Source organism: Lipotes vexillifer, unplaced genomic scaffold, assembly GCF_000442215.2.
Source record: "Lipotes vexillifer unplaced genomic scaffold, Lipotes_vexillifer_v1.1 scaffold169, whole genome shotgun sequence".
Classification (NCBI taxonomy): Eukaryota; Metazoa; Chordata; class Mammalia; order Artiodactyla; family Lipotidae; genus Lipotes; species Lipotes vexillifer.
The window spans coordinates 1,285,852-1,302,565 of NW_006793375.1; the positions used below are offsets into that span (position 1 = coordinate 1,285,852).

Here is a 16,714-nt window from a genome sequence, read left to right on the forward strand (position 1 = left end):
TCCAAAATATACAAACAGCTCATGCAGTTAATAAAACAAACAAACAAAATAACGCAATCAAAGAATGGGCGGAAGATCTAAATAGACATTTCTCCAAAGAAGATATACAGATGGCCAAGAAGTACATTAAAAGATGCTCAACATAACTAATTATTAGAGAAATGCAAATCAAAACGACAGTGAGGTATCAGCTCACACTGGTCAGAACGGCCATCATTAAAAAAAAAAATCATAAATGCTGGAGAGGATGTGGAGAAAAGGGAACCCTCCTGCACTGTTGGTGGGAATGAAAGTTGGTACAACCATTATGGAGAACAGTATGGAGGTTCCTTAAAAAACTAAAAATAGAACTACCATATGATCCAGCAATCCCACTTCCTGGGCACATATCCAGAGAAAACCATAATTTGAAAAGATACATGTACCCCAACGTTCACTGCAGCACTATTTGCAATAGCCAAGACATGGAAGCAACCTAAATGCCCAAGAGAGGAATGGATAAAGAAGATGTGGTACATATATATAAAGGAATATTACTCAGCCATAAAAGGAAAGAATTAATGCCATTTGCAGCAACATGGATGGACTTAGAGACGATCATACTAAGTGAAATCAGAGAGAGAAAGAGAAGACTCACATGATATCACTTATATGTGGAATCTAATAAAAAAATGATACAAATGAACTTATTTACAAAATCTCGAAATCACTTACGGTTACCAAAGGGGAAACATGGGGGTAGTGATAAATTAGGAGATTGGGATTAACATAAACACACTACTATATATAAAATAGATAAGTAACAAGGACCTACTGTGTAGCACAGGGAACTCTACTCAACACTCTGTAATATATGGGAAAAGAATCTGAAAAAGAATGGATATATATGTATATATAACTGATTCACTTGGCTGTACACCTGAAACTTACACAACATTTTAAAGCAACTATACTCCAATAAAAGTTAAAAAAAAAAGACAGAAATAATTGGATGTTTAAGGGGGAAAAAAGAAACATATTTTCAGCCATCTTTAATGACCATCATTCAGTAATAATAGAGACTTTTCATTTGGTTTTTCAGGTGTCTGGGAATCAAGATACTCGTAACCAGTTTAAGGTCCAATTTGGCTGAAGAAATAATTATGCATGTCTGTATAGGAAAAATTCAATTTTCTGTTACCCCCACCCCACCCATTTTCTCTTGCAGTGAGTTGAAGTGTGTTGGGAGTTCTGTGGAGGATTATCTTGAGTTCTTATAGTCTGGAAACAGAATCTTAGACCTAAGGATAATATATATTTGTTATCCTTTAAAATAAATCTGAGTCTCAGATAATAAGTGTTGTCTAGGGACTTCCTACTATTTCTTCTTTTCTTTTTTTTCCTTTTTAAAATCATCTTTAGCTGGTTGCCAAAAGCTGCTGAGAACTTTCTGTATAACACATCATCCTCGTGGAGAGTAAGAGTAAATTGTGGGGCTTCCCTGGTGGCACAGTGCTTGAGTCTGCCTGCTGATGCAGGGGACGCGGGTTCGTGCCCCAGTCCGGGAGGATCCCACGTGCCGCGGAGCGGCTGGGCCTGTGGGCCATGGCCGCTGAGCCTGCGCGTCCGGAGCCTGTGCTCCCCAATGGGAGAGGCCACAACAATGAGAGGCCTGCGTACCACCAAAAAAAAAAGAGTAAATTGTGGTTCAGATATTTTATTCAGTCGCTAAGAGATGATCTTTGATAGGTTCCAGATGTATTGTACAAATATGTACTATAAAAATAAAAGATTGATAGCTCCCCCCCAAAAATATTGGTTCCACTTTTTTAAAATGAAAGAAAACAAAGAAAAGCACACACCAAAAGTTTTCACTTTGCTAGTCCTTTGGTTCTAGTTGAATACAATTTTGCCAGTACAAAGTAGATTATAAAAATCAAATAATTGAAATATTAATCAAACTAACCCAAAGCATACCAAATCCATAGGTTTCACAGTTTATTTAAAAGTCATTATCCAAATATGTTTCACTGTTATGGAATATTAAAAATTTAACATATATCTACTTACTCCTGGTCTCTTACTTCTAAGTAGTAAGATCATTTCCAAAAAATGGAAATGACAGTATATGTTACCTTTTAAATTAAAAACTGTTCAACAGTAAACAACTGGAAGCAAACTAAAGACACATCAAAAGGAAATTAAATAACTTATGGTTATTCCTTAAACAATTTATGGTTCATCTCTAGACACTGGAATACTATGCAGCCATAAACAAGAGTAAGACAACTTATCACATATTGATTTAGAATGATCTGTAAGACGTGAAGAAAAAAGCAGGATACACAATAGTGTATAAATACACTACTTTTTTAAAACAGATGGGAGGGAGAAAGAATTACATATATACTATAGTTGCTTATATATGTATTGCATATTTACTATAGTTGCTTATATAGGTAACAAAGATCCCTGGAAATAAAAATAAGAAATGAAACTAGGGAGGGGAACAGTGTGGTTGGCATAGCAGTCCAAAGACTTTTTACTGAATACTTGTTTCTGAATACTTTTACTCCATAGGTTTCAGTTTAGAACCATGTAAAGACATGACCTATTCACAAATAAAAATTTAACAACTTGAAAGCTTAAATAAAAAGTGTCTGTAACACTGCTTGCTATTTTAGGGTATCTATGATTTTTCTTAGGATGGTAAGATACTGCTTTTCCTTTTTCCTTGAGGAAAGAATACAGCCTCATGTGCCATGACCCAGTCTTATTTTAGAAACAGGTTTCAAGTACTGTACTTACAGTTCCGCCCATGTGAAGAGGCAGGTATTCTACACTGACATAGTCTTGGATGTCATTTTTACTTGTAAACTTCAACAAACTCACTGCTTCTGGACCAAGCCAGGATTTCACAATTTTGAAAGCAGCTGAAGAAAAAACAGTCACTTCATTAAATTCCTTTCATTCTCTTTCTCGATTTACTTACTGTACGTGCTAACCCACGTCCTCTGAAATTAGTTCAGCCTAAAATCTGTTAATATGTATTTTTCCATGGCACAGTACTTAATTCACATTCTCTAATCTCTGTAGGCATCTACATTTTGACGGTCCCTTGTGGGTTTCAAATGTTCCAGGAAGATTCAGGAAGATTAACTTATCCTGATGTTCATTAATAAACCTATCAGGGTTTTGGCCTCTGTACAAATCCATCAATGATCCCAACTACTAAGATTTCCAGACAATGAATCAAACAGCATTGTGATTCACTAACATGTATGAGAAGAGTCGTTTGCCTTATGCCTCTCTGATAAACCCCCAATCTGAAAAACCTTCTCAATGAGAAGTCAGGAAAAGAAAAAAGCAGGCTTCCTCATTATGCGTGAGCCAGACCCAGACTTTCCATCCTAAGCCTGAATGTCTGTGCCTTTCTCCCAAGCCCTGCAGCTTAGAACTGTGACGATCTTACAGAATCTGCAAGAATAAACTGTTATCAAACACAGCTGTTTAGTAATTACAATTTTGTTCTGTCATGCCATTCTGATTTACTTAAACTTTTAAACCTCGTTTCCATCATGACTTTCTAAGCACATTTTAAAGGAATTAAAAGAGAAATCCAGCATTACATTTTCAGAAGTGTCAATGAAAAAAAATCAGGAAATAAAACCGCATGATAAAGATTAAACAGTGGTTCAGAAAATTGCCTTTTTACTTTGGCTAATTGTGCTTAAAATTTTTTTACATAACATTTACATTTTCATTAATTTCAATTTAAAAAGTCTGAGTTGACATGTTTGAAGCTATGCTACTTGAATTAACTGAAGTGCAAAATCTGACTTTTTATAACAGCTTTATGGAGATAAAACTTACATACCATGAAATTCACCCTTTTAAAGTATACACATCAAGGTTTTTTATTTAGTATATTCACAGAGTTGTGTAACCCATCACCACTATATAATTTTAGAACACTGTCATCACACCGAAAAGAAATCTGCCCCCACTGGACTGGCAATCTCTCCTTATCCTCCCTTCTCCCATTCCCTGGCAACCACTAATCTAGTTTCTGTCTTTATGGATTTGCCCATTTTGTATAAATGGAATCATGCAACATGTGTTTTTTTCCATACTGGCTTTGTTCACTCAGCATGTTGAGGTTCATCTATGATGTAGCATGTATCAATATTTAATTCCTTTTTATGGCTGAATAACTTTCCATTTTATGGATATGTAACATTTGTTTATCCATTTATCAATTGATGAACTTTGGATTGTTTCCACTTTTCACTATTATGAATAATGCTACCAAGAACATTTGTGTACAACTCTTTGTGTAGACACGTTTTCAGTTCTCTTGGGGATATACCTAGGAGTGGAACTGCTGGGTCATATGGTAATTCTATGTTTAATGTTTTCAGGAACTGCCAAACTGTTTTTCCACAGTGGCTGCGCCATTTAACATTCTCACCAGCAATGTATGAGGGCTCCAATTTCTCCACATCATTACCAACACTTGTTACTTTAGTCTTTTTGATTGCAGCCATCCTAGCAGGTGTGAAGTAGTATCTCATTCGGTTTTTACTTGCATTTCTCTAATGACTAATGATGTTGAGCATCTTTTATGTATTTATTGCCCATTTGCATATCTTCTTTGGAGAAATGTCTATTAAAATCTTTCACCCTTTTTAATTTGGCCATTTGTCATTTTACTGTTGCATTATAAAAGTTATTTATGTATTCTAGACCTAAGTCCCTCATCAGATGTCTTATTTGTAAATATTTTCTTCCATTCTGAGAGCTGTCTTTTTACCTTCTTGATGGTGTCCCTTGAGGTACACAAGTTTTCAATTTTAATGAAGTACAATGTATCTATTCTGTTGCTTGTGCTTTCTTGGTGTCATACCTAAGAAACCACTGCCTACTCCAAAGTCATACAGATTTACTCCTATGTTTTTTTCTAAGAGTTTTATAATTTTAACTCTGACCCATTTTGAGTTAATTTTTGTATATGATGGAAGGTAGAGGTCCAACTTCATTCTTTTGAATGTGGATATTCGGTTGTCCCAGTACCATTTATTAAAAAGACTAATCTTTCTCCACCTAATTGTCTGGGCACCATTGTTAACAAATCAATTAATCATAAATGTTAGGGTTTATTTCTGGACTTTCAATTCTGTTTTACTGATCTATGTGTCTATTCTGATGTCCACACCACAACATCTTAATTATTATAGCTTTGTAGTGAGTTTTAAAACCAAGAGGTACAGGACCTCCCTGGTGGTCCAGTCGTTAAGAACCTATCTTGCAATGCAAGGGACGCTGGTTCAACCCCTGGTTAGGGAACTAAGATCCCACATGCTGTGGGGCGACTAAGCCCACACATCACAACTAGAGAGCCCGTATGCCGCAACTACAAAGCCCATGTGCTCTGGAGCCGGCGCGCCACAACGAGAGAGAAGCCTGTGCACTGCAACAAAGAGCCAGCGCACTGCAATGAGAACAAAAGATCCTGTGTGCCTCAACTAAGACCCAATCCAGCCAAAAAAAAAAAAAAAAAAAAAAAAAAAAAAAAATCAAGAGGTGTGAGTCCTTCCATTTCACTGTTCTTTTCCAAGATTATTTTTACTACTCTGGGTCTCTTGCATTTCCATATGAATTTAAGGACAAACTTGTCAATTTCTGTAAAAAAAAAAAAAAAAAAAAATCAAGAGGTGTGAGTCCTTCCATTTCACTGTTCTTTTCCAAGATTATTTTTACTACTCTGGGTCTCTTGCATTTCCATATGAATTTAAGGACAAACTTGTCAATTTCTGTAAAAAAAAAAAAAAAAAAAACTGGGGGAGGCAGCTGGGATTTTGACAGGGACTGCATTGAATCTTAGCAATATTAGGTCTTCTAATCTATTAACAAGAGATGAGTATTTACTTAGGTCTTGCATTTCCTTCGATGGTGTTTTGTAGTTTTCAGCATGAGTCTTCAACTTCTTTTATTATTTCTAAGTATTTTGTTCTTTGTGATGCTATTATAAATGGAATTGTTTAATTTCATTTTTGCATTATTGATTGCCAGTGTACAGAAATACAACTGGTTTTGTGTATTGACTTTGTATCCTGCCACCTTGCTGAACTCATTTATTAGTTCTAATAGGCTTTTGTGTGTGTGTATTCCTTAAAATTTTCCATACAGAAGATGTCACCTGCATATATAGATAGTATGACTTCTTCTTTTCCAATCTGGATGCTTTTTATTTCTTTTTCTTGCCAAAGTGCCCTGGCAATGTAAGTGGTAAGAGCTGACAACCTTATCTTGTTCCTGATCTTAGGGGGGAAAATATTCATTCTTTTACTGCTAAGTATGATGTTAGCCGTGGGTTTTCATAGATGTTGGTTTTACGTCGATGCCTTTTATCGGGGTGAGGAAATCCTCTTCTGTGAAAAATTAACTTTACCCAAAGAAAGGTCTGGCCTTTACCCTCAGCTTCTGGAGGTAAACTTCATGCCCGTTGGAGTGTCTTTGTTTGCCTAGGGACCCCGAGTCACACTGGAACAATACAATTTAGGGTGGGGGCTTTGGGTCACACAGTATCTGTAGACCTCTGGAGAGACTGGAGACTGAGATGAACCATGTGATAAACTGGTCAGGCCTAGGAAATGGAGCCCCAATAAAAACTCTGAACACTGAGGTTTGGGTGAGCTTCCCTGTTTGAAAATACTTCATGAGCACCGTCACATACTGACGGGAAAGTAACACACTCCACACTTGGTACTTCCCTGGATTCTACCATATGTTTTTTTTTTTAACCCTTGGCTGATTTTAATCTGAATTGTTTCCTGGTAATAAACCATAACTGTGAATACAATAGCTTTCAGTGAGTTCTGTGAATGATTCCAGTAAACCTGAGGGTAGTTTTGGAAACCCCTTGAACTTACAATTAGCGTCATAAGTGAGGGTAGTGTTGTGTGAACTACTGTGATCCAACTAACTTTGCAGTTGTTCCAACTCTTTGAACCTTCTATTCCTAGTTTCTTGGGTGCTTTTATCAGGAGCATGTAGTGGATTTTGTCAAATACTTTTTGTGTCTATTAAGATGATCAGGTGGTTTTTTTTCTTTAGTCTATTAATATGTTGGATAACTGGTTGATTTTCATATGTTGAACCAACTTTGCATTTCTGAGATAAATCCCACTTGATCACAGTATATAATCCTTTTTATATGCTGCTAGATTCAGTTTGTTACTTTATTGAGGGCTGGTCCATTTATATTCATAAGGGATATTAGTCTGATATTAGTTTTCTTTTTCTGTGATGTTTATTATTAGGGATATACTTGCCTCATAAAATGAGTTGGGAAGTGTTTTCTATTTTTTGGAAGAGTTTGAGAAGAACTGGTGTTGATTCTTCTGTATATGTTTAGTAGAATTTACTAGTGAAGCCATTTGGGGTCTTAGCTTTTCTTTGTGAGAAGTTTTTTGATTACTAATTCAATTTCTTTTGTTATACTTCTATTCAGAATCTTGAGTCCATTTCGATAGTTTGTGTCTCTCTAGGAACTTGCCCATTTCATCTAGGTTATCTAATTTCTTGGCACACAACTGTTCACAGTATTCCCTTATAATCCTTTACATTTCTGTAAGGTCAGTAGTAATGTCTCTTCTTTCATTCCTGATTTTAATAATGAGTCTTTTTTTCTTCATCAGTTTAGCTAAAGTTCTGTCAATTTTGTTGAACTTTTCAAAGAACCGAGTTTTGATTTCATTGTTTTTCTCTACTGCTTTCTATGTTAACAACTGATTGGCAAACACGAATGAAAATGCACATTCCGAAAATAACACTAAATTTATAACCACATCCGAGTTGGTAAAGAATGTTTTTCAATGGTTTAAATTTTTTTTTCTTTTGCCAAATATATATACCATGACTGTCCTAAGGATTATGTGACTACAGAGATTTGAACTAAATTTTAGATTCATCCCATTTTCTTCCTCAACACCTGAAGCCCATGAGAGAACCTAGCCAAGGTCTGCATTCTGTGACATATCCCATCTGTAGATGACAAACAGGCTTCTGGCTATAGTTTTACCTGAATGACTGAACATTTTAAAACTGTTTTTAGACAAGACTAATGGGTATCCCCAGAGCCTGGGGGTACAACGCTGGCCCAGGTTGCTTAGGAACAGCCTTTGCGTGTTCTAGCTCCAGCCTCTTAAAATTACACACCAAACACAATAACATTCTTTTTTAAACAACCATAGAAATACGGCTAAATTGGCAAAGAAAAAAAAATCAGACATTTTATGTTAGGAAAGTATAAGTAATATACTCACCGTTCATTATCCAAGGCATATCAAAGATCACCATTTTTGCTGAAAGATTAAAAAAAAATTCATTGTCGACTTTGTACCACAATAGTAGTCACTTATACCTGGCCTAAAAAAAACTAGTGACCTAAATATATCTAAAAACTGAGATGGATGACTCAGTTTTAATTCCATAAAGTGTGAGTGGTGCTAGAACTAAACTGACTTCTCACAATAGTGAGGGGCTCACCTAGGAGGATGGCTTGTGTGAAATGAATAATGTACTATCACTGCCCTTTGGCAAATAGTGTGTTCTTTTATTCATTTATCGCTTTTGTTGTTTGCAGAAAGGTACCAAACAAAATAGTAAGTGGGTAAGTGGAAACTCTGGCTGTGGCATGTCATATTAGTGCTAAAGTCCACTGAGCTTTAAAATGATTTCAGTGTCTAATTTATGGCTTCAATTCTAGTTTTCTAGATATTATATTGTTAAACCCACTCTGACAGCTGCCCCATTTTTAATAAATCATTGTGTTTTAGGAAACAAAAATGATTTCAACTTTTCTTAATATTATGAGCCTCAGGAAGCCAATAATCCCAAAGTATACAGAAATTTTATTTGTATACTTAGATGAAGATATTAAGCAGCCCTATTAACAACTGTGAGAAAGAATCAGAACCCACAGAGGGGATTTTTGATAACAAATTCATTCTTCTGTTCCAGATGAATCAAAACATAATTTCATTCTTCCCTGAACAGAGAACTTCCTAGAATGATTATATTAATGTAGGACAAATAATGCACATGTAAGGAACAAGGTACTTGCAAAGAGGTACCCTGGTGCTCAATACGTCAGTCTTCATCTGAGATATGCCTAAAAAGATTTTGACTCAAGATTTTAAGAATATTATATTTCATGACAAATTTTGAAACATGATCAACCTAAGATTCTATAAAATTCAATGTGGGCTTCCCTGGTGGCGCAGTGGTTGGGAGTCCGCCTGCCGATGCAGGGGACATGGGTTCGTGCCCCGGTCCGGGAGGATCCCACATGCCGTGGAGCAGCTGGGCCCGTGAGCCATGGCCGCTGAGCCTGCGCATCCGGAGCCTGTGCTCCGCAACGGGAGATGCCACAACAGTGAGAGGCCCGTGTACCGCAAAAAAAAAAAAAAAAAAAAAATTCAATGTCTGCAAAACATTATGTAGCTAGAATAAATACATTATCTCTAGTTATTTGGAATGACAGTGTTCAGTTCATCTTTATATACACCCATGAATTTATTAATAGTTTTCTCAAAAGAATCTTAGATGTGTTTTATAAAGTAATAGTAATATTTATGTTCTTTATAAATAGCTCTTCACAAACCCCTTTGGATATTTCAATAAACAAGTGGATATTTTATTTTCATTTTGTACATGAAAGAAAAAATCTAATAATACAGGGCAGTGATTCCCTACTGACCAATGACTGGCACCACTCAGCAAGTCTTAATGAATCAGGGTCTATGCCAGATCCAGGAAGAATTCAGAAGGAACAGCAGATCCTACAGGTTCCCCAAACTAGACATTCTTTTTACCTAAAAATGTTCATCGACACTCTCTCTGAAGACATGAGAGCACAGGGCTAGGAGTGGCAATGATCCTCGATATCCACCATGCTTTCTGTCTGTTTCTCACATCACATTAACACTAATGTGAAAGCACATCAAAATAAAATGACTTAGGCATTTCATGCTTTAGTGTCACCTGAGTCACAAGTCCCCAAAGACACTAATTGTGGTATTTGCCAGGGGTGTGCCCAGGCAGACCTGTGAGTTTCCATTTCTGATGTCCCTGTTGCCTCTCTTCTGTCTCTTCACTTTCAACCCACTGGGGTTTTTAAAAATATTTGACTGTTTATGTGGAATGGCATCTTGATTTCCCTAGGGGGAAGCCATCATGTAAATCTATTAAGTCAAAAATGAATATATAATATTTAGGAGTTCTTCATTCAGGTAATTAATAGAAGAGTCACAATTAAAAACAAACTCCAAATGCCAGATTCAAATGTTGTGAACACTAGTCAAGTGTTTTCTTAATGACAATTTAAAAAAAGCAACTAGAAACACAATGTACTTTATGTATGAGTATTGCTTATCACACAGTATACTTTACTTACCAATACTGCTCATCTGTTTCTTGCATGTAAGAAGTTCCAAATAATATTTAAAATTAATTTCTCAATTGAAACATTAGTAAAAATGGGATGATCTTGGAAATAAATGTATGTTTTTACATCTGTGTGTGTGTGTGTGTGTGTGTGTGTGTGTGTGACAGGATGGCATATACACAGATTATAACTTGAACTCTTAAAACTAACTGTAAAGGACAATGATTATTTATGAAAAATTTCTCCTATACCTACTAGGATATGTACTTCAACTTCTAGAACATATTTAAGCTCTTCACCAGAAAACAATGTCCCAGGTATTAAAGTCTAAAATAATACAAAGCTCCACAATTCTTAGACACTGTCTACGGTTTTGCTATATTGTATTTTTATAAAAGAGGAAGCTACTTACAGAGGTATTTAGGGTAATAAACCTTAAAGCAGTTGATGATGAAGCGTACAAAGTCCATGTCCTAAAAGAAAGATTATACATTTAAATCTTTAAGACTGTCCACATTAGAGAATTTTAGATTGCATATTTCTAAAGGTGATAAATTATTAAATATAAATGAGGCAATTATTAAATTCTTTAAAAAATAGTTCATAAATAAATATTTATATTCCCAGGAGTTAGTTTTTAAGTCATTAAGCTACTTATAATAATCAGTCCTAAAACGGAGTTAAAGAAATTAGCTTAAACGTCATTCATGTTACCCCAGACTAGTGAGATACTTCAGGCTGCTAAGGTAATGTGGCATTATAAAACGGATCTAAAGAGGAACCCCCGGGCTTCCATGGTGGCGCAGTGGTTGAGAGTCCGCCTGCCGAGGCAGGGGACACGGGTTTGTGCCCCGGTCTGGGAAGATCCCACATGCCGCGGAGCGGCTGGGCCCGTGAGCCACGGCCGCTGAGCCTGCGCGTCCGGAGCCTGTGCTCCGCAACGGGAGAGGCCACAACAGTGAGAAGCCCACGTACCTCAAAAAAATAAATAAATAAAAAATAAAGAGGAATCCCCGTAAAGAAATTCTAAACAACTGTCGAACAATTAAAGGATTATTAGAACAAGTATATAGTTTTCAACCTGACTACTTGGAACGACAATATATATGGCATGTTAATTCTGATATGTTTGTTTTTTAAACCTAATTTCTATACCTCATAATAGTCAATAAAATATATTTTATTAATCTTTTATACAACAGTTAATCTGATCATATTGGCCTGCTGTATCTACTTCACTTCTAGCTTCTTTCCTCTTGTGTAGGAGCCTAGAATAAGAATTAGAGTTTTTTCGTTTATATTTAAATGTTGTTCATTGACTTCAATTTCTAGGAGACACAGCTGACTATTGGTTCTACTGCACTGAACACAGCAACATGAAACTAGATTATTAGGGTTACTATTCACATGGATCATTTCATTCCATGTGTTTCCACTGGCCACAGGCTGACTTACTGATCAGCCATCTTATAAGGACTGTAGGATGAAAGATACAAACAGACAAACTTAAATCCATCAGTTACTCAAAGGTGAGCTGCCCTAGAGACCTGAGTCTATAAAGTTATTCCTAGCATGTGAGTTGTAGCATCTTTAACGCTAATAAACTGAAAATAAGCATCCATAACTATATTACGTATTTATTATGGTATAAATCCTAGCATATAATAATACCTTTATAACTAATCATTATATCCACTGTGCACAGAGTTGAATAATCTGTAGTTAAGTAAGAGTCAAAGAAGGTATCTCAAAATAACTAGTTATGTTAAGATTTGGTTACCTAGTATATGACCTGTGGCCTCCAGACTTTGCCCCAAAAGTCTCTGTCCAATATTCTTTTCATCTTTAATTGAATAACCTTGCTTATAAAATCCCAAATTACTGCTAATTCAAGTCTATTTGATAGGATGCCACTGGTGTACGTGTATTAGTGGGTACTACATAAAGAAGCTCCATGAAACCCACTGCTCTGCATTCTGTGAGGATGTTTTCAAGGATGCTATTCATTATCTTGTAAAATGTCTTCCCTTTGAAGACCCATGAAAGACTTCTCTGGACTTCCCTGGCTGTTCAGTGGTTAAGACTCCACGCTTCCAATGCAGGGAGTGCGGGTTTGATCCCTGGTAGGGGAACTAAGATTCCACATGCGTGCAGCCAAAAAATAAATAAAAAATAAATAAATAAATATATTTTTTAAATTAAAGAATAAAACTTGGAAAGAAAAAAAGAAAGACTTTTCTTCTGGTTCAAGTATCAGCAATAGATAAACTTCTCCTGAAATGCTGGTTTTAAAGTATGTCCACTGAGTTATTTTATTTGTCTTATCTTTACTGGAGTATAATTGCTTTATGATGTTGTGTTCACTGAGTAATTTTAAATGATTCCATTTCTTTCAGGCAAGCTTAAAGCCAAATTAGTGGCCTAACTCTAGTAAATAATTTAAATTTTGACTTGCAATTATGTATACATCTTTAAAGGTTGGCTTAAATCTTTTCTGAATTACGAGGGTCATGTATAAACATAATTCAGTAAGATTCTAGTATTTGAAAACATTAATGATTTAACTACTTAGTAATGCAAATAAACTTTATAAATTAAAGATAATGAAATAGTATATAAGTAGCTTGAAAAATAATCAGCTCAATTCCTTGCCCCTGTATTTGTCAATAAAAAACATTAACATTTATTTTTTATGATTCTGGATTAATAATTAGAAAACTATCATACATAAAGGATAACAGAATCATAATTTTTTATTATGCAATATTTATTTATCTAGGCATTTTGATTTAGATTTTGGGTATAAAATGGTTTACTCTGTAATCTAGAACTCATTGACATGGAAACTAGATTGAAAAAATAATCCAGGGCAAATGACTCTTAGAGACAAAGAAAGATGAAAAACAACTTGTAGTCCCACTGCCTAAAAAAACTCCAGCCTGTTTTTGTTTGTTTGTTTGTTTAATGTCTAAGGCTTCCCTTTTGGGGGCTATGTATCACTATGATATAACCCTGTCGCCCTTTTCTCTTAAAAAGAAAGCTATTTTCCAATATTACTACAAATTCTTTACAAACACCATTTTACATAGCTACACATACTCCATCAATGAGATACACCATAATTCACTTCACTGTATTGACATTTACATTTTTTCTACTTTTTCACCATTTTAAATGACACTCTGAAAAAACATTTTGATGTACACTTTTTCTATACTCAGGTTTATTTCTTTAGAATAGATTTCCAGAAGTTAGTTACCAGGCAAAGAGTATGAATACGAACACTTCAGGGATATTAACATACTTTGCCAACTGGATTTTGAAAAAGATTTCAACACTGCCCCAAGGCATGTCTCCGAACACCACTTCACTGCTACCAGAATTAGCCCAGCTTTGAGCGTTAGAGACAACAGCTCTAATAAATGCGCCAACAAATCTCCAACACTGCTGAAGGGTTTGTAGTTAGCACTAAGGTCACAAGGGCCCAAATTAAAGACTAGTAGGTTTTATTTATTTTTTAAGCTTGGCAAAATCACCTGAAGTAAACTGGTTTCCAAAGCTAACCAAATCAAACAGAAAGTGAACCTAAATGAGCAAACGAAAAACCTCAACAAAATCACAAAGTGCTGGATGTGCAAAAATGCAGGTGAACATCTCGCCACTGCAAAACATGGCATGCGGGTAATGGTACGCTGGAGAGCATACATTACTGTACTCCACATTTCCTGAGTGCATTACTCTGCGCCAGGCACAGGGGAGGTGCTGTATAGGGTATTATTAGCTCTGATAGAAAAGTTCACTGTTACCACATCTACTCATTACCCTCCCAACCTCGACGTCTTCCTTCCATATCCTGTGTATCAGACAAGGAACATTTCTAGGAAATCTACAGTTTCAATGCCAAATACTGAAGCACATTTAATTTTTTGCAAATCCTATTCCACGTTTGACTTCACTCACAATGCAGGGGGTGGAAATAAATCCCAAACATGACTTGGTTAGCTCTATTTTACAGGACTACTTGGTCAAGGGGGTAGTGGCAGGGAGGACAGGAGAGAGGGAGGATGCCATGATAAACAATGATTTAGAATTAATGAAAAATGCTTACTATGCTATTTATTCCAGTCTCTGACAGGTCAAACATCACTGTTACAGGTTTCCCATTTTCTCTCTTAGCGTACCGCTCCAACCAGAACGCAATAAGCTTCTTTTTGTCCAATATGGTCTTCTGGTCTTTTACATGGTACTTCACCCTGATCCAGACTTTAAGCAGGTCATAAGATAAAAATAAGAAAAAATATTTACGGCATTATAATATTACTTATGCATATATTATATCATTCCTTTTCCTTGACATTTGTCTTTATTTTGTTTCTCAGATTAAAAACATCTCTTCGAAATAGTATATACTTGGGAACCTTAAAGAGTAGCAGAAAGGTAAACTATTTCCCCCCCTTAGAAAATACACTTCCCCCCTTAGTAAGTAAGGGAAAAAACAGTATTTGGTAATAACCTAAAAGTACTCTACACTGTGCTTAACAAAAAACAGAGCACTAGAAAAATGTTCCATCCAGAGGAAAAGCCAGACGGAAGCACGATGGCAGCATGAGCGGGTGTCGTGTGTGGGGACAGAGCCTGGCAACCGTTCAGAGTGGTGGCAGCTAGGACAAAATGTGACGAGTGGTGAGAGGAGCAGCTAAACAGAGAGACAGGCGGGGCTTGAAGGACTCTGCATGAAATGCTAAGGGGGTAGGGGTTGGGAGTGAACTGAGGAAGTGCTACTGAAATCGGAGGAGGGGCTAAAGTGAAGCTCTGTCAGAGGAAGAGCCGATGGCTGTGGGCCCGAGCTGGGAGTACAGGGAGGTCGGGTGGTGGGACGCATGTGGTTCAGCTGTGTGTTGTATTGGAGGTGGCCAACCATCAATCCGGTGGGCAGCTGGATGTGTACATGCATGTGGCCTGGGGACAGCCTGGGGTCACCGCTGTTGGGGGGAAGGCAGCTGAAGGTGCCAACGTACTTGAGATCACCCAAGGAGACTGCATCAGCTGGAAAGGAAAAGAGGCCAAGAAAGGAACAAAGCCTGGGAAGCACATGTGAGATACAGGTGGAATAAGAGGAATGGGAAAGGAAGATTGAGGGGGGAGCCAGCAATGGGAGGAAAACGCTACGAGAGCACTGTTACAACAGGAGCCGACCACGGGCCACACACAGGGTGCGCAAGGCAGGCACGAAGGTGCAGCAAACTGCCTTGGCAGGACATCTGCTCAGGATGGGGCTCTGACACTCCTGCTGAGTCCCAGCATTGGTACAAACCAAGTTATTCCTCTGTCCCCTTTGCCCAAAATTCGGCTTGGCCCATTTAGCCACCCTTAGTGACTATCAAAAAGATTTTCCATAAAGATACTGGGTTGAATTTTAACATCAGTAAATTAGAAAGAAGATAATGACTCTGAGTTACATCATTTTGCCTGTGTGATGGGATGTGGCATTTGCCTTTACAGCCTACTTTATTATAATGCAAACGGTACATTCAACTACTATGTGACGCTTGGTCCAGCTGGCCCTAACAATCCCTATTGTAGGAAACCTGATGTGTGGTACATACGTAGAAAGCTCTGCCTATTATTAATTCAGTTGAGATGGATGGCTACATCTCAAAATCCTGAAAAACCAGTACATACATTATACTTACACAACTTGTTGCCTTCTTTGTCATAACCGTGGAGATAAATACCACCAATTTCCAATAACCACCTGGGAATGGAGGCTTCAGTCAGGTCTAAAAAGTGATAAAGTTTGATGAGTAATTGTAACTTAGATGCCTTTTAAAAACAAAACTTACAACATAAAGGTTACTGTTAATATAGTAGCTCTGACATAAAAAAAGATAAATTAAAAAAAGAAAAAGCTTATGCAAACATCTGGAAAGAACCTCTGACGATAAAAAATGGTGTTTCTTACTAAGTAGAAAAAAAACTACATAAAGACACAGATGACAGAAATGGAAAAAATCCATTTCATCTTACATATCGGCCATTATGACGTGGACACATCTCCATGTTCTAGTTGTATTCCACATAATGACTTGCAAACAAATATTATGATTGGACAATTTCAAAAGAACATGGCAGTAAATATCCACATTATAGCCTCAGACGTGGTATAAGAAATCAAAGTTTGATAACCAGTAGAGTCTAATACATTTATAATCTTGGGGCAGGTGGGAAATACTTCAAAAAAAATGCTACATCCTTCAGCAGGGGGTCCACTCCCCAGTGAGGCCG

At 36.7% G+C, this 16,714-nt stretch overlaps 1 protein-coding gene across 1 annotated transcript in view; it reads right to left on the bottom strand.

Annotated features, from left to right (window-relative positions):
* The window catches only part of MOSPD2 (motile sperm domain containing 2), a 61,423-nt gene that overhangs the window by 28,500 nt on the left and 16,209 nt on the right, over positions 1–16,714 (bottom strand). Inside the window, exons 4-8 of the mRNA XM_007466335.1 lie at positions 16,123–16,209; positions 14,538–14,692; positions 10,842–10,902; positions 8,307–8,345; positions 2,788–2,912 (exon numbers count right to left, since the gene is read on the bottom strand). Coding sequence (XP_007466397.1) covers positions 2,788–2,912; positions 8,307–8,345; positions 10,842–10,902; positions 14,538–14,692; positions 16,123–16,209 — 467 coding nt within the window. The remainder of the gene's footprint in view (positions 1–2,787; positions 2,913–8,306; positions 8,346–10,841; positions 10,903–14,537; positions 14,693–16,122; positions 16,210–16,714) is intronic.